Source organism: Phaethon aethereus (genome assembly GCF_964289735.1).
Source record: "Phaethon aethereus genome assembly, chromosome: 7".
Classification (NCBI taxonomy): Eukaryota; Metazoa; Chordata; class Aves; order Phaethontiformes; family Phaethontidae; genus Phaethon; species Phaethon aethereus.
This window is the reverse complement of record NC_138583.1, coordinates 33,471,025-33,484,168: the sequence shown is the minus strand read 5'-3', so window position 1 is coordinate 33,484,168 and position 13,144 is coordinate 33,471,025. Positions and strand designations below refer to the sequence as shown.

The 13,144-nt window shown below is 37.8% G+C and overlaps 1 protein-coding gene across 1 annotated transcript in view; it reads left to right on the top strand.

The window, feature by feature from the left end:
- Positions 1 to 476: 476 nt before the first annotated feature.
- The window catches only part of HSPA12A (heat shock protein family A (Hsp70) member 12A), a gene marked incomplete at both ends in the record, with an annotated part of 44,076 nt that continues 31,408 nt past the window's right edge, over positions 477 to 13,144 (top strand). The window contains 5 exons of the mRNA XM_082002319.1: positions 477 to 492; positions 2,383 to 2,468; positions 4,732 to 4,859; positions 11,298 to 11,484; positions 12,380 to 12,484. Of these exons, the coding sequence (XP_081858445.1) occupies positions 477 to 492; positions 2,383 to 2,468; positions 4,732 to 4,859; positions 11,298 to 11,484; positions 12,380 to 12,484 (522 nt within the window). The remainder of the gene's footprint in view (positions 493 to 2,382; positions 2,469 to 4,731; positions 4,860 to 11,297; positions 11,485 to 12,379; positions 12,485 to 13,144) is intronic.

Genomic DNA, 13,144 nt, shown 5'->3' with positions numbered 1-13,144 from the left:
CCTTCCACAAATCCAACCTTTATGCCTAAGTTTTTAAGAGCATTCTGAAAGTGAAATGGACAATTTATTTTAAAGATTTTCAATGAAAATATCTAAGTCCGTTTTCTGTTTTAAAGTGGTATTTTCTATGAGTAGCTAAGGCAGACATCTGATCTCTGCTTAACATTTTTTATTTGTTGGCAAATATTTTCATACTTGTGGATACAGTGAGTATCCTTGTATACATCTTATACCTCTGGAATATCACAAGTTAATTGGGTTGAATAAATTCATGATAGAATGCCACCCAAGTTAGCACAGTTTCACAGGGTGAACATGATTATTGCACTGGTCATTCAATCACTTCTCTCCAAGAGACAAAAATTGTGTATACTGTCACACGGGATTTTCTGAGCTGCATATAGAGCTATAAATAATTTCTCAAGGTACACCCACGCTGATAACTGAAGACAGGCTGGAAAATAGATTGCTGAAACATGAGTGCTGAAACAGGTAACAAAAAGAACTAGTAACAAAGATAAACACTGAAAACGCATAGATAGAGATTTGGTATCTACATTTTTGTCCTCCAAAGCCAGCATCCTACGTGGGGGAAATGTACCAGTTGCCAAAGATGCGGAGTCAGGATTGTCATGACCTGAGGTCTGCTCAGGAAGTGTTGGTTCAGGTCCAGCCAGGGGCGACAGCAGGATGCAAGGAACATGTTTTGTTACTAATTCCTTTTCTTCTGTTGCTGAAATACTGTTCTTCAATTCTATGAAAAATGCCATGGTGGCATTGGTACAAAAATTAATCTGTTTTGAAAAGAGGAAGAAATTGCACAAAGGAGGCTGATAACAGCATCTGAGGCTGATAAGATGATACACATCTGATCCAAGTATAACTTAATGAACTGAGCAGATTCTGTGTTTGTCACATTTGGGTTTTTTTTGTACTTTACCACAAGAGGAATAACATAAGATATTCATGAAGAACTTGTGTAGGAAATGTGAATATTTTGCATCTGCAAATGCTTTTGAAGATCAGACTGAACATGCATATTATAACTTGAACACAAATAAAGGTTGTCACAAGACCAATATTAAGATTTGGAGGAAGATTTGTTTTTTTTTTTTTTCTTTTCTCCTGTGGGCAGATTATCCCATAGTTGCCTACTGCAGAGTTTTTTTTACATCTTCCCTGGGAAACAACACATATTTGATTACCAGGAACAACAGGATTCTTCATTAAGTAGTTCTAAGGTCTTCTCTTGGAGAGCAGCTCCTGTGTCATCTTAGAATAATGCTCTGACTTGTCATGTCTAGGAATTACATGCTATGCATAAATATGCATTTTATTGTGTGATACATCCAAGTAGGTGATAAAAGTATGTTGAAATGTATTATTTAATATTTATTATGGTTATTAATCTTTAGAGACATATTAAATAATTCTGCTTTATGTCCAATTAGCTTGTATTCTACAGAAGAGAATTCAGTAAACTCGAGGCTTAAATTTGGAGGCAGAGGGGTATGAGCAGGGACAGGGTGTGTGGTACCTTTTCTACACTCCATTTTGAATAAACTATTGCAGTCTTCATAAGAGAATATATTGTATATAAATCCATCTGAGTCATCAGTGCTTAATTATTTTAATAAGCCATTTCCTTTTCTATCATGAACAGGGTAAATACAAGAAGGAAAAAACCAAATAGTGCATTACAGTATGTGTCACTCACTTGGTATGTTCCTTTAAATGAAATTTCAGCATTGTATGCAGGGTAGAAATATTTCTTTGATTTGTTAATAATACTTTCCTTTTTCCCAGCTGGATTCTGTCCTGCAGTAATATTAACAGCTGCAAGATGTTTCAGTGCAGAGTGTATTGAAGAATAAGAACAGAGACAGTATTGGGAAAGTTTCAGAATAAAGGTTCATTATGGACTAATTGCAGCTTACTTTTACTGTGTTGGCAAATTGATATCAACTCCTATATTTCTCTTAAAATGAGGCTGTCTTTTTTGATCTCACAACTTGTGTTTAGTTTCTGCATTCACTCCTTTTAATCTTAGGCCATTAATGTGAGTGTATAGTGTACAAGCTGCTTGTATTAACTGTGGCTTCTGAATATATTTAGGGAGACAAAATTATACATGGTAATGTAATAGGCAAAAGAACGGAAGTTAGTCATGAAGGTCAGACAAACATTTTAAATCCAAAACTGCAGTTGTTGTATCTTAGCAGGTTGTAAGGGCAAAAAATGTATTTTATGTGGAGGTGTGGAATTTGCTTTCTTTTTTAGCAGATTTGTTACAACAGGAAAATAGTGTAGCAGTATGCAAAGCAACTGTTGTATCCTACTCATTCTGCTTACTGACACTGAAAATTTTCTGTTTCCTTTCAGATGCAGTTTCCACATCTGCTTACTCATCACCAGCCAAAAGTTTGGGAGACCCTGGAATAACTCCACTGTCTCCGTCACATATTGTGGTAAGAAACATACTCTTAACATAACATGGCATTACTTTCTCCTTGGTGGCACATAATTTCTTGAGAAAGTTGTCATTTCCTCACATAGTGATCCCTTTTATGCTCTGTGTAGTCTTAAGTGAAATTTTGGTCACACTGGAGTTGGTGGCAGAGCTCTCATTCATTTCATTGGAGTCCCAGTTTTACATTTTTTTTGTCTGCTTGGTGAGCTAATAGGTTTGCTCCTGCATATTTTTATATCAAATGCAGAGGCCTCTTGATCCTCATGGTTCCCAAGTTGTGTCCCTGTCTTTATCACTGATTTGTTTAGGTAGCCCCTGGAAAGTCTCATTCTGTTCAGAAAAAAAGAGGAATATATATGATATTCATCAGTAAAATCCAAATTATCAGAGAAAACAATCTCCTCCAGCATAGAGAGAGAAGCTCAAAATAGAACTGTTTTAGTTTCTTAAGGAAAATAGCCACCTCTGTAAGTTTTTACAAGCAAGCCAATGTCCCGTAGAAGTAGTGTGTTTTAATCTCTTACACATCATGTTAATTTTGTTGACAAACTCCCATTAAAGCGAAGTCCCATCTGTTTAAAATCATCTGCATAATCTGTAACACGGTATATTCACAGTGTATTTCTTGATATTGCGATGTTCAGAACACATTACTACCCTTGTTGGATTTCTTTCTTAGCTTTCTGAATCAAGTTTAGAGTTGTACAATATCCCTCTTCAGGGTTTCTAGAGTTGTTGCATAAATTTTTGCTTTTATTCCCTTCTCTCTCCATATATTCTAGAACTTCCCTCTTTTACTGCTGTCATACTGATGAATTTATGTCCTCTTTCAGTCAGCTTTGCTCCTCATACTCTTTTAGGAAGACATATAACTAACGTATTGCTCTAGTTGAAAAGATTTGTTAGGGAAATCCAAACAAGTCTTTCATTATTTGAGACCAAACCTTACTACTCTCGATTCTCCATTTTAAATATCAGGTGCATGGGATGATTGTGAAAAATGTAGGCATACAACAGAAAGGTGCTGGAAGTAGCAAGCATGGAGTAATGGAGATAGGTGAGGAAGATGGTGGAATATTGCTCATAGAATGAGGACATTCAGCAGTTCCACTGTAAAAGACGGTAACAATTGCTTCAAAATGTTACTGGGGGTACTGGCTGAGCAGCAGTGGTGGAGGATTCAGACATGACCTGTATAGTAATAGGTCAACAGGTCTGTTCCATGGTGATTTTGCCAAAATGATGTGTGTGCAGATGGGTGTATTACCTTCCTTTACTATCTGCCTGCCTGTAGCACATAGCCCAGTCACCAGTGTTTCCAGCTTGTTCTCTTCCTGTCTTGCTAAGCTGTTAGTGCTTTAACCAGCATCAGCATGTGCACAGTACTTCCTTGCTGTTCATTACTTATTGTTCCTTTATATAGGATTTATGACAGGCAACAGCATACTGGGGAGTGGTACAATTCCTTGTTTATTCATGTCGTGCTTTATATCATGTAATTATTATTTGGGCCATAACCCTTCCACCTCTTCTAGTTAACGCTCCCTATTTTGCCCTTGGTTGTGCTTTTCAGGGATTGCAGAATTACAAGTAAAAGGCAGGGAGAAGGATTCAAATTCACTATAAGCAGCTGAACAGCTTTCCACATTCTAGCACAGGCAGGAGGAAAGAATGCATATAGTGCTTAGAAACAAGTGTTATGTAAATTCTTCATAAATAAATAATTACTGTGGGATATAAGACTTATTGCTGTATTTTGTGGTGTTCTGTCTCCACTAGTTTTGAATGGTAGTAGTACCTCGTGTTCAAGGTTATGGCATAGGTAACTCCTAAAACCACCAAATAAGTGTCAAATATACCACATTGATAGATATAAACATATTCTTCAGTTGACCAATTTAAGGAAAAAAACAAACAAACAAAAAACCAGCCCCAAATCCAATAACCTAGTGTTTAGCCATAAGTTTTAATGATGAGGATAAGAGCTATTCCAAGAAATGAGTATGAAGGAAACTCTTGATTCTGAAGGTTGGGTATAAAAGGCTCCAGCAAATATATTGAGTTTTATATTGAATTTCCACTTCCACTGGAATGTGCAGCTTTCTGGTATCAACTTTGGTCAGAAATGCAGCTTTAGGGAAGTCCTTATTTCCACTGAAGAGATACGCATGTCTCAGAGAGCAGAAATAGTGAAGGGTAAAACAGATTACAGTTATTCTAATCAGTGACTCGGTGTCTGTTTTGCTTCTTCTGTTTAACAGAAGGACTCTGATGCAGATGATGCTGTAGAACAGTTATATCTTGTTGTTGTGGCTATTGATTTTGGCACAACATCCAGTGGCTACGCCTACAGCTTCACCAAGGAACCAGAATGTATTCATGTAATGAGGTAAGGACTGCAATGCAGCATTTGGTTTTTGATCGTGGTAACATGGACTGGATGCAGTAGCTATAGATATTTTCTACAAGAGCCTGAAGTGTCTAGATTTGTCTACTGTTGCCACAGTGTACACCTTTCTCATGGTTATAGTTTATTGTTGCATCTTCTTGTATTCTCATTTACTTTAATAATCAATGTAAATACGTCCCCTCTCTGTTATTTTGCTGAGTTTACAAGATGACATGAGTAAAAGGAGGGATCAGTGAGTATTTAGAATTGTTCAGGAAGCAGTGATAATTATTAAGTCAAGATGCCTTTATGTTGGAGATTGAGAGAAATTACACATTTATTAAGGGTCATGGCATTTCCCAGGAGCTGCCCTTCTCCTGGAATCATGCTTGCATATGGTTGTGTGTACAGCGCTTAGTTACTTGCGCCCGGAAACTGGTAGTTCATTTGGCTGATTTAAGCTTTTTAGCATTGAATTTGATTCAGATCCCTGATAGTGAACCAGTGATACTGGGAAATAAGTCAATCAAAAGGTATGAATGTGAAAATTAAGGTTAGATGTGAGATCTTTTCTGTATTTTATGTATATATGGGCCAGATTTTAGACGCTGTTACGTAGGACCTTTTTTAAAATCTCTTGATAAATTCAACACGATATAAATTTATGCATATAAATCTAATGCAATCACAAATACAAAGACTATTATGGCAGGTATGTGAAAGGATTGCCCTACAAACCTTTTTTATAATGATTTTGATTTTTAATTTTTTTAAATAAATAAAAGCATATAAAATTCTTATTAAGGTACCTTTAAAATGACTAAATTGTAACAAGACCAAGATATAGATAATTTCAGACATAAGCAAGGTACGTATGAAAAGCTTAGCCATACAATTTCTTCCAAACAAAGCTGCTGTTACAGTAGTAGGTAATCTACTGTTTTAGCCTTGTAATACTGAGAATAAAAGGGCAAAAAGACTAACTTGCTGTAGCCCAGTGTGATATACAGTAATTTTTCTAAGCAAAGATGCTAGCTGAATGCATCTCTTGCAATCTCAGCAGACGGTATTGATTGTGCAGTCAGCCTGCATAGTTGGTTTGTATCGGTTGCGACGTATTTCAGAGATCTGGCACAACTGGGTGATGTGAAACACTGTCTAAAGGGAGGTAAATTTTGGAATGGTATTAGGCCATCCAGTTACAAAGATACCTACCATTTTCAGTATGGACAAGTAATGCTTCAAGGCCTTTTCTGCATCTCATATACCTATTGTTCTGTAAACAGCACAGGAAGCTGCGTGGTGCAGCAGAAGTTAAAGGACAGGCCATGCGTTGCTATCTCAGCCAGGTTACAGGCTTGTGGAGTCGGAATCCATGTATATCAATTCCTATTTGCTATTGACAGCAAAGAATTAATCAAATTTCTTGAAGAAGTTGGCTGAAGTGAGGGAAGACATCTCTGAAGCTGTACCTGAGCAAGGCTAAATCCAATATACTGTGTCATTCCTACAATCTCTGTGGAGACTTTACTGTGTGAATTCCCTGCTCTTTCTAGGGATGTCCTTTAAGCTATTTGGCCTCAAAATTTTACCTTAGGGGACCTGATTTTGCCATTGGGTTCACACTATACTGCAGTAAATTACAGACTAGATTCTCCTTCCAGGGTACCAGGCTTCCTGCTGTATATCACAGGGATGTTGAAATCTAGGTGCTGTGTGGCCAGCTGAGACTATATTCCAAATCTCAATTGCCATTTTACTACTTATGTTCAAAACACTGTATTTTGTTCCTTATGCAGCGATGGTAGCACGATTGTGATTTCAGACCTGTGTACATGAGATACTGATGTAAAAAGAAATGAAATAAGTCTTATATTTCCAGCCAGAAGGGAGGAACGTATTTCAGAGGGGAATGTATTCAGTTTTCCAACAGGTATTTCAAACAATGGAAAATATTTTAATATCAAGAATGATTTTTAAATTTTTTTTAAAAAATAAATATGGCTGACAAGAGATGATTTTGGGGAAGATATAGCTGAAACTGACTTACAAAATAATGTATATAATATATTTTTATATATATATAAATACACATGAAATAATGAAATTTAATGAAAAGAATGTTATAGGTATCAAAATAAGGCTTCGGTAGTTCAGAAGGTATTAAGCAGTTTGCACTCTGTATATCATGAGGCTTACACATAGGGTGATTTACAAATATTTCAGTAGAGTAAATGTAACTTCCCACCTGCACTCGAGAATGTTTACATTAAAATAAAGCATACCAATGATGCATGGACCTCTTTGCTTCCTAATATTTTTCCACCTTGTGTCCTTAATGTTGATCCTTTTCATGCATTTAGATTTCTGACTGCATTTTGTCAGCTTCTAGATTTCTGACAGCTGCTTTTCTGTAAATTTCCTGAGGAAGGGTAAGATGGGTTTAATTCCAAAGTCCTACTTTGGAAAAGAGTGAGCACACAAGGCTTTAGTACCAAGTTTGGCTGTAGGGTCAGCAAAGTCTAGTTGTGTAATTAGTAGACAAAGTCATGTTTTTGACTCTGTGTATTTGCTGTGATGCCCAGTACTAAAAAAAAATTAATTTATAGGCATTAACCTAACAAAGTTCTTTAAGCATATGCTTAGCTTTAAATGTCTGAGTAGCCTCACTCACTTCAGTAGACTAAAGTATGTGTACAGAGTTGGGCGTGTATTTCTAGATGATTGATGAATGACTTTACCCTGATAGCCTAACATTAGTTACTGTTTTATCAATTTTAGGCAACACTTCACACCTGCCAACTCCTACTCGTTCCCCTTACTCGTTCCCCACAGCTTCTGTAAAAATAGTTGTGGTTACCTTCAGGCTCTTGTTGAGGAGTAGAAGTATATGTTACAATGAGTGCTAATTTCTGCATACCTTGAGACTGTGAGTAAATGCATATGAACAGCCCGGCAATGTTCAGCAAGCACTTCAAGGTGCAGGGCAGTGCCAGAGCTGTAATGAAAGACAGTTTGGTGCTGTAGAATGAGTTAATAACGTCTCCTTTGAAGGGAATACATGAGGTCTTCCGCATTTTGAAATGCATCTTTTGAACAACTCCTATTGATTTATGTGCACTTAAGTTATACATGTTTTGGCTGCTGGTTAAATAGCAACAAACTGGATGTAAGTATTTCAGAAATGGAGAAAAATAAATGGAAAAATGGATGTGATTATGCAACAAATTGCAGCCTGTCTTTGGAGGGAGGTACAAGGTGGTCTTCTTTCAGTGTAACTTCAACATTCAGACTTTTCCTTTTCCTTCTCTTCCCTGTTTGATTGTAATTCTTGGCAGACACATGCTCACCTTTCTTCTGCATACACGCTCCTAGTGGCGTTCGGCGGCGTTTTGATGACCCGACTGCTTCATTTCCTTGACTGTTATGCTGCAGCTCTGGATCAAATTCTCATCACACTGCACGGATCGCTCTCTTTGCTCTGTCAGCCAGATTCACGTGTAAGGAAGGGCATTTCTCTAACCCTAGTATAAACTTGTGACCCTTTCCACACTAACTTTCCTCTTGTCTCTATTTTCACTTTTAATGTACAGTCACATCATCTGTGGCTATGAACAGGTCTATGCTGCTCTGTTGAGCTACTACTTTAGATCAGCCTAGGAACTGGTCTCGTATGTCTGAATTTAGGCAGAGATCTACCTTGGGTTCTGCTTGAATAGATTTTTAGCTCTGACCTGCTTTGAGAAAATATCCCCCACATGCATTTAGAGTACTGCTGGCTTGTATTAGGACATTTCTTCCCCACCCCCCCAAGAGCATTATTACCATCATTTGTAATACTGGGACCGTGAAAGCAAACTGGAAAGTGTTGAAATCCTAGGCCTACTGACCAGAAGCCTCCATTAACTGGAGCAAGGCTGGGACTCCACCTGAGAAGAGTGTCCCAGTCAGGGGTTACCGTGCACATGCCTTTAACTGCAGCCGCTTCTCTCTGGAAAAGATGTCACACAGGAATATTTTTAAAGCTCTGATTGTAAATGTAAATGGTGAAGTCAGACCTTCTGTCTGACCTTCTGTTTCCTTATTGCTCTTTCTGTGACTGAACAGTAATACAGGCTGAGAACTTCAGAACTTGCTGAGCAATTACCATGTCTAGCTTCCATCAGAAACTCATCGGGAAGTGAACATCCAGTTCTCTAGGTGGCTTTGAAAATTTCAACCCATACCACTGAGCATCAATTTGTCTTCATTTAAAGTGCACCTTGAATGTATTTATTCAGGAAAGAGAAAATGTGCCTAACCGTAAAGAAAAATAAAGTAGTATTGTTACTGGCCACATCCTATTTATGGAATTTCCCACTGGTGACTCAGAATGAATCATTAATGATTCCAAGTGAAAATGATACCAGTCTGTCTCCTCTCTGTTTGCAAAAGGTGTGTGGGATTTAATGTTCTGGTGAAATAGGCAGTGTTTTCTGTTCATGGGCTGTGAGATCCCAGCTTCTTCACATTGGAACCATATGTTTGCTGTAACACCTACCCAAAGATTTTGGAGTTGATCAACTACATCTCTAGTAGCAAGTTAGAAGAAATGACCTGGAGCAGAGCCCTTGCCAGCTGGTAATAGCTCAGGGGCTGAGCAGCAGGACTAGAGAGGCTTAGAAGAGTTTTTCCAAGTGTATGAAAGTGGAAAACATTGTACTTCTCATCATGCTCTTTCTGCTTTCAGAGCAGTGGAATTGCCCTTTACGATTAAGTAAATTCATAGATATGTGAATCCCTGCCATTGCTGCTGCTGGTGCAAAAAAGGGCAGATTTTGCTCTGTTTTGATCTAATTGAATGATCTGAAGGGTTCCCAGCACTTTAGAAGGTTCTGTTCCTTGTTACTTTGCCAAGTATTAACCCCTTAGGTTGCAGTTCTCAATGTCAGTTGTCTGCCTTCGTCTGGAGGTCAATTAATTTTCAATTGGTTCAGCTGTTTCTGAGAGTGAAATGGAGAAGAAGAATTTCCCCCCCCCCCCCCATAATCACATAAGCAAGTACCACAGAGTAAGGCAATCTTTTTGTGCTTCAGAACAAGGACTTTGGCAGTAGTATATTATGGAAGTGTGTTTTGCTATCTTTAGAAAAAAACAGTCAACATGTGGTTTAATAATGAATGCAGTCACTCGTGTGGTCTTAGCTTGGCTCCTGTTTGAGCTGCATTATGATTATGTCTGATAGCATAAAGCAGATTTTCCACTGATGCCTTTTTAAGAAAATGTTATCTGGTGTTTGTTTCCCATGCTGAAAGTTCTTGTATATGGGGCAAGGAGAAACAGTAATGTGAGTTTCTTGTTCTGCCATTCTGCTTTTTTTGTGATGGAGAAGTGAGAAGACAAGAATGCTCACAGCTGTCTCTCTGGTACAACTTTCTACTGTCTGACCGTGTTGTCCCACCATGCCCTCCTCTGCCAATTCCTGCTGCATTTAATGGTTGTTCCCATATTCAGTGTTCTTACATACTTCCTTATCCGTTCTGTGAAAGAAGTCGTGTGTTGCTTTTGCCTTAATACCTTTTGTGCTTCTTGGGTCTTCCTGAAGATACCTTCACAGTCTTCATAAGATAGGATAGTTCTGTTCACCGTTTTAATGGATGGTGGTGAAATGTTTCGGTGCCTGTAAGATACCTGAGGGCTTGGGGAGTCTGCTTTGTTGTTGACAGACTAAAATTTTTACAGCATTTTGGGCATTTAAAATGCAAAATCCATCCACTTCAGGTGAGTAGAAAGTTCAATGAAGAGAGCACAACATGTCTTCAGAGTTTCAGGTGTCCAGGAAATTAGGCACCTGAAGAGGTGTTCCTTGAACTGGCTTGTCTTGGTTCAGAGAGCATTCTGTGACAGAAGCAGGGATTTAATTGATTCCTCTGAAGTGGTGTTCAGCTGACTTAAACAGGTCCCTCATTCAAAATGAGGAAAAATATCCCATACAAATAAGTATTCATGGAGTCTGACAACTGTGTAGGCCGTTTTGAGGATTTCGGTTTTCATTCATCGTGTTCCTGGATAATTACTTGATCCCCACTCCCCAATGCTTATTACATATGTATATTTAGTTTGAAAATGTAAGTGTAATACTGTTTTCCTGTTAACTGTGTGTGGCTTACTTCAGGGAATCTGTATTCTTATCAAAGACGGAGTATGATTATATATCCTTAGAATTGATACAACTACCTGCAAAACTTACTGAATTTGTCTGAAATTAAAATTACAGTCATCTTCTTGCATGTGAATAAAAACACTTGGTTTTGGTATTACAAGGATTGAAATTAGTACCTTTGGAGGGGAAAGCAGTGTGTTCAATCTGTCACCAGATTGTTTTCTCATGATATACTATTTTTTGTGCTGCTCTAAACATTAGTATCACTTACTGAAACTGTTTCACTTGTTGGATAGACGATGGGAAGGTGGAGATCCCGGTGTATCAAATCAGAAGACACCAACTACTATCCTCCTGACGCCAGAGAGAAAGTTTCATAGCTTTGGGTATGCAGCAAGAGATTTCTACCATGACTTGGATCCCACAGAATCAAAGCACTGGTTGTATTTTGAAAAGTTTAAGATGAAGCTACATACCACTGGTGTAAGTAATAACCAATTCTCTTAGATAAATGTGCATTTGCTACTCAGATTATCTTCCTGTGGACAGTACTAGATTTTTGCCTAAAGATTGTCAGCTAGATGTGAAGCAGCTTTATTTCTAAGTTTAGAGAGTAAATTAAGTAAACTAAAATCTTCAGTTAACGTTATGATTCATTTTACTTCTCACTGCATTTGGCAAGTGTATTTTGCCAGCCTTCTTTCTAGATCTTAGAAGTTCAATATCTGCTTTGCTTAGATCTTCATGTCCTAATTTTCCTGGGTGAAATCCATAGCTGTCTAGGGAGTCTGAGTGAGGTTGGTTTGTTCTATAAATTTACTCAGGAAGCAGAAATGGAATATGAGCCATACTGAATTCTAGTGCAGAGGAGCAAATTTACCCAGAGTTTATTGTCAAAACACCAAATGCAAATCATCTTGTTAATTTGACATTATTCCTACTGATTATATTTTTGTCTTTAAGCCATTCCAGAGTTTTGAGACTTGGCCAGTGCTTTCTGTATTTCTGGTTTCGTGTGTTTGGTGGGAAGCCAAAAATCTATGCTTTTAACTCTTAACTTGGATTAAATGTCTTGCATATGCAGCTTTGTTGCAATTAATTACATATACATTTATTGTAATTATTGAGTATTTAGTCTGTATTTCTCTCTCTGCCTGCAGTTATCTGTAGACATGGTAGGTGTTTAAAAACAAAGTCTAAAATAAGCAGCAAATGTCATGGTCCAGGAAATTCAAGTGATGAGTTAGATCCCCTTCAGGACAATTTTGTCACTTTTTCCTAACCAGGTGGATAAGAATTCCCTTTCCTCAACCAGTGGGAATTAATTTCATATTTACCTTTTCCTTTTAATAACTTCCAGTTATTTTCTTTCATGTAGAATCTTACCATGGAGACAGACCTGACAGCTGCAAATGGCAAAAAAGTCAAAGCACTTGAGATATTTGCTTACGCTCTACAATTCTTTAAGGAACAGGCATTAAAGGTAGGGTAATGCTTCCTTATCTAGATTTTCTGTATTTATAGCTGGTATAAATGTGAGCTTAACACTTCTAACCTTGCCAAGCTTTGACATCAGTAGTACTTGATGTAAACAAAGCAAGGCAGCTGTAGAAACTCTAGGCAGGCTGGGGACTCTTGAGAGCTCACAATAGCCTGAAGTGATTTCCCCTTGCACAGGGGAAGCTTGATTCAATAATAGTAAGTGTATTACTGTGATGCAGAGTTCTGAATATCTTCCTACCAGCTTAAATATTTTCTACTGCTTTTTTTTTAATGAAAAAATGTTGATTGAGAAGAAAAATTAGAAGTGTGGGAGCTGAAGCTCAGGAATTAAATTTGAGACTGGATCCTGTCCTCATCCTCTATACTTCTTCTGTTGGGACGATGGATTGTTCTGTGTTCATGCAAGGTTATCTCTCATGTTAAAGAGTTGTCACTGTGAAATGCAGTAAGAAGGGTACCTACTCATGTCTCCTGCCCCAGCCTGACTTTGTCTTCACTGATTAAGCAAAGGGAAGTCAGATGAGCTGGATTTATTTTGAAACAGAAAGATTATTAAAAGCTCATTTACAATTTGGTGGCTTGAATCTCACTGTTAGTCTGTACAAAGATGACCTGCTGAAGGTGTACAAGCCAGCTCACC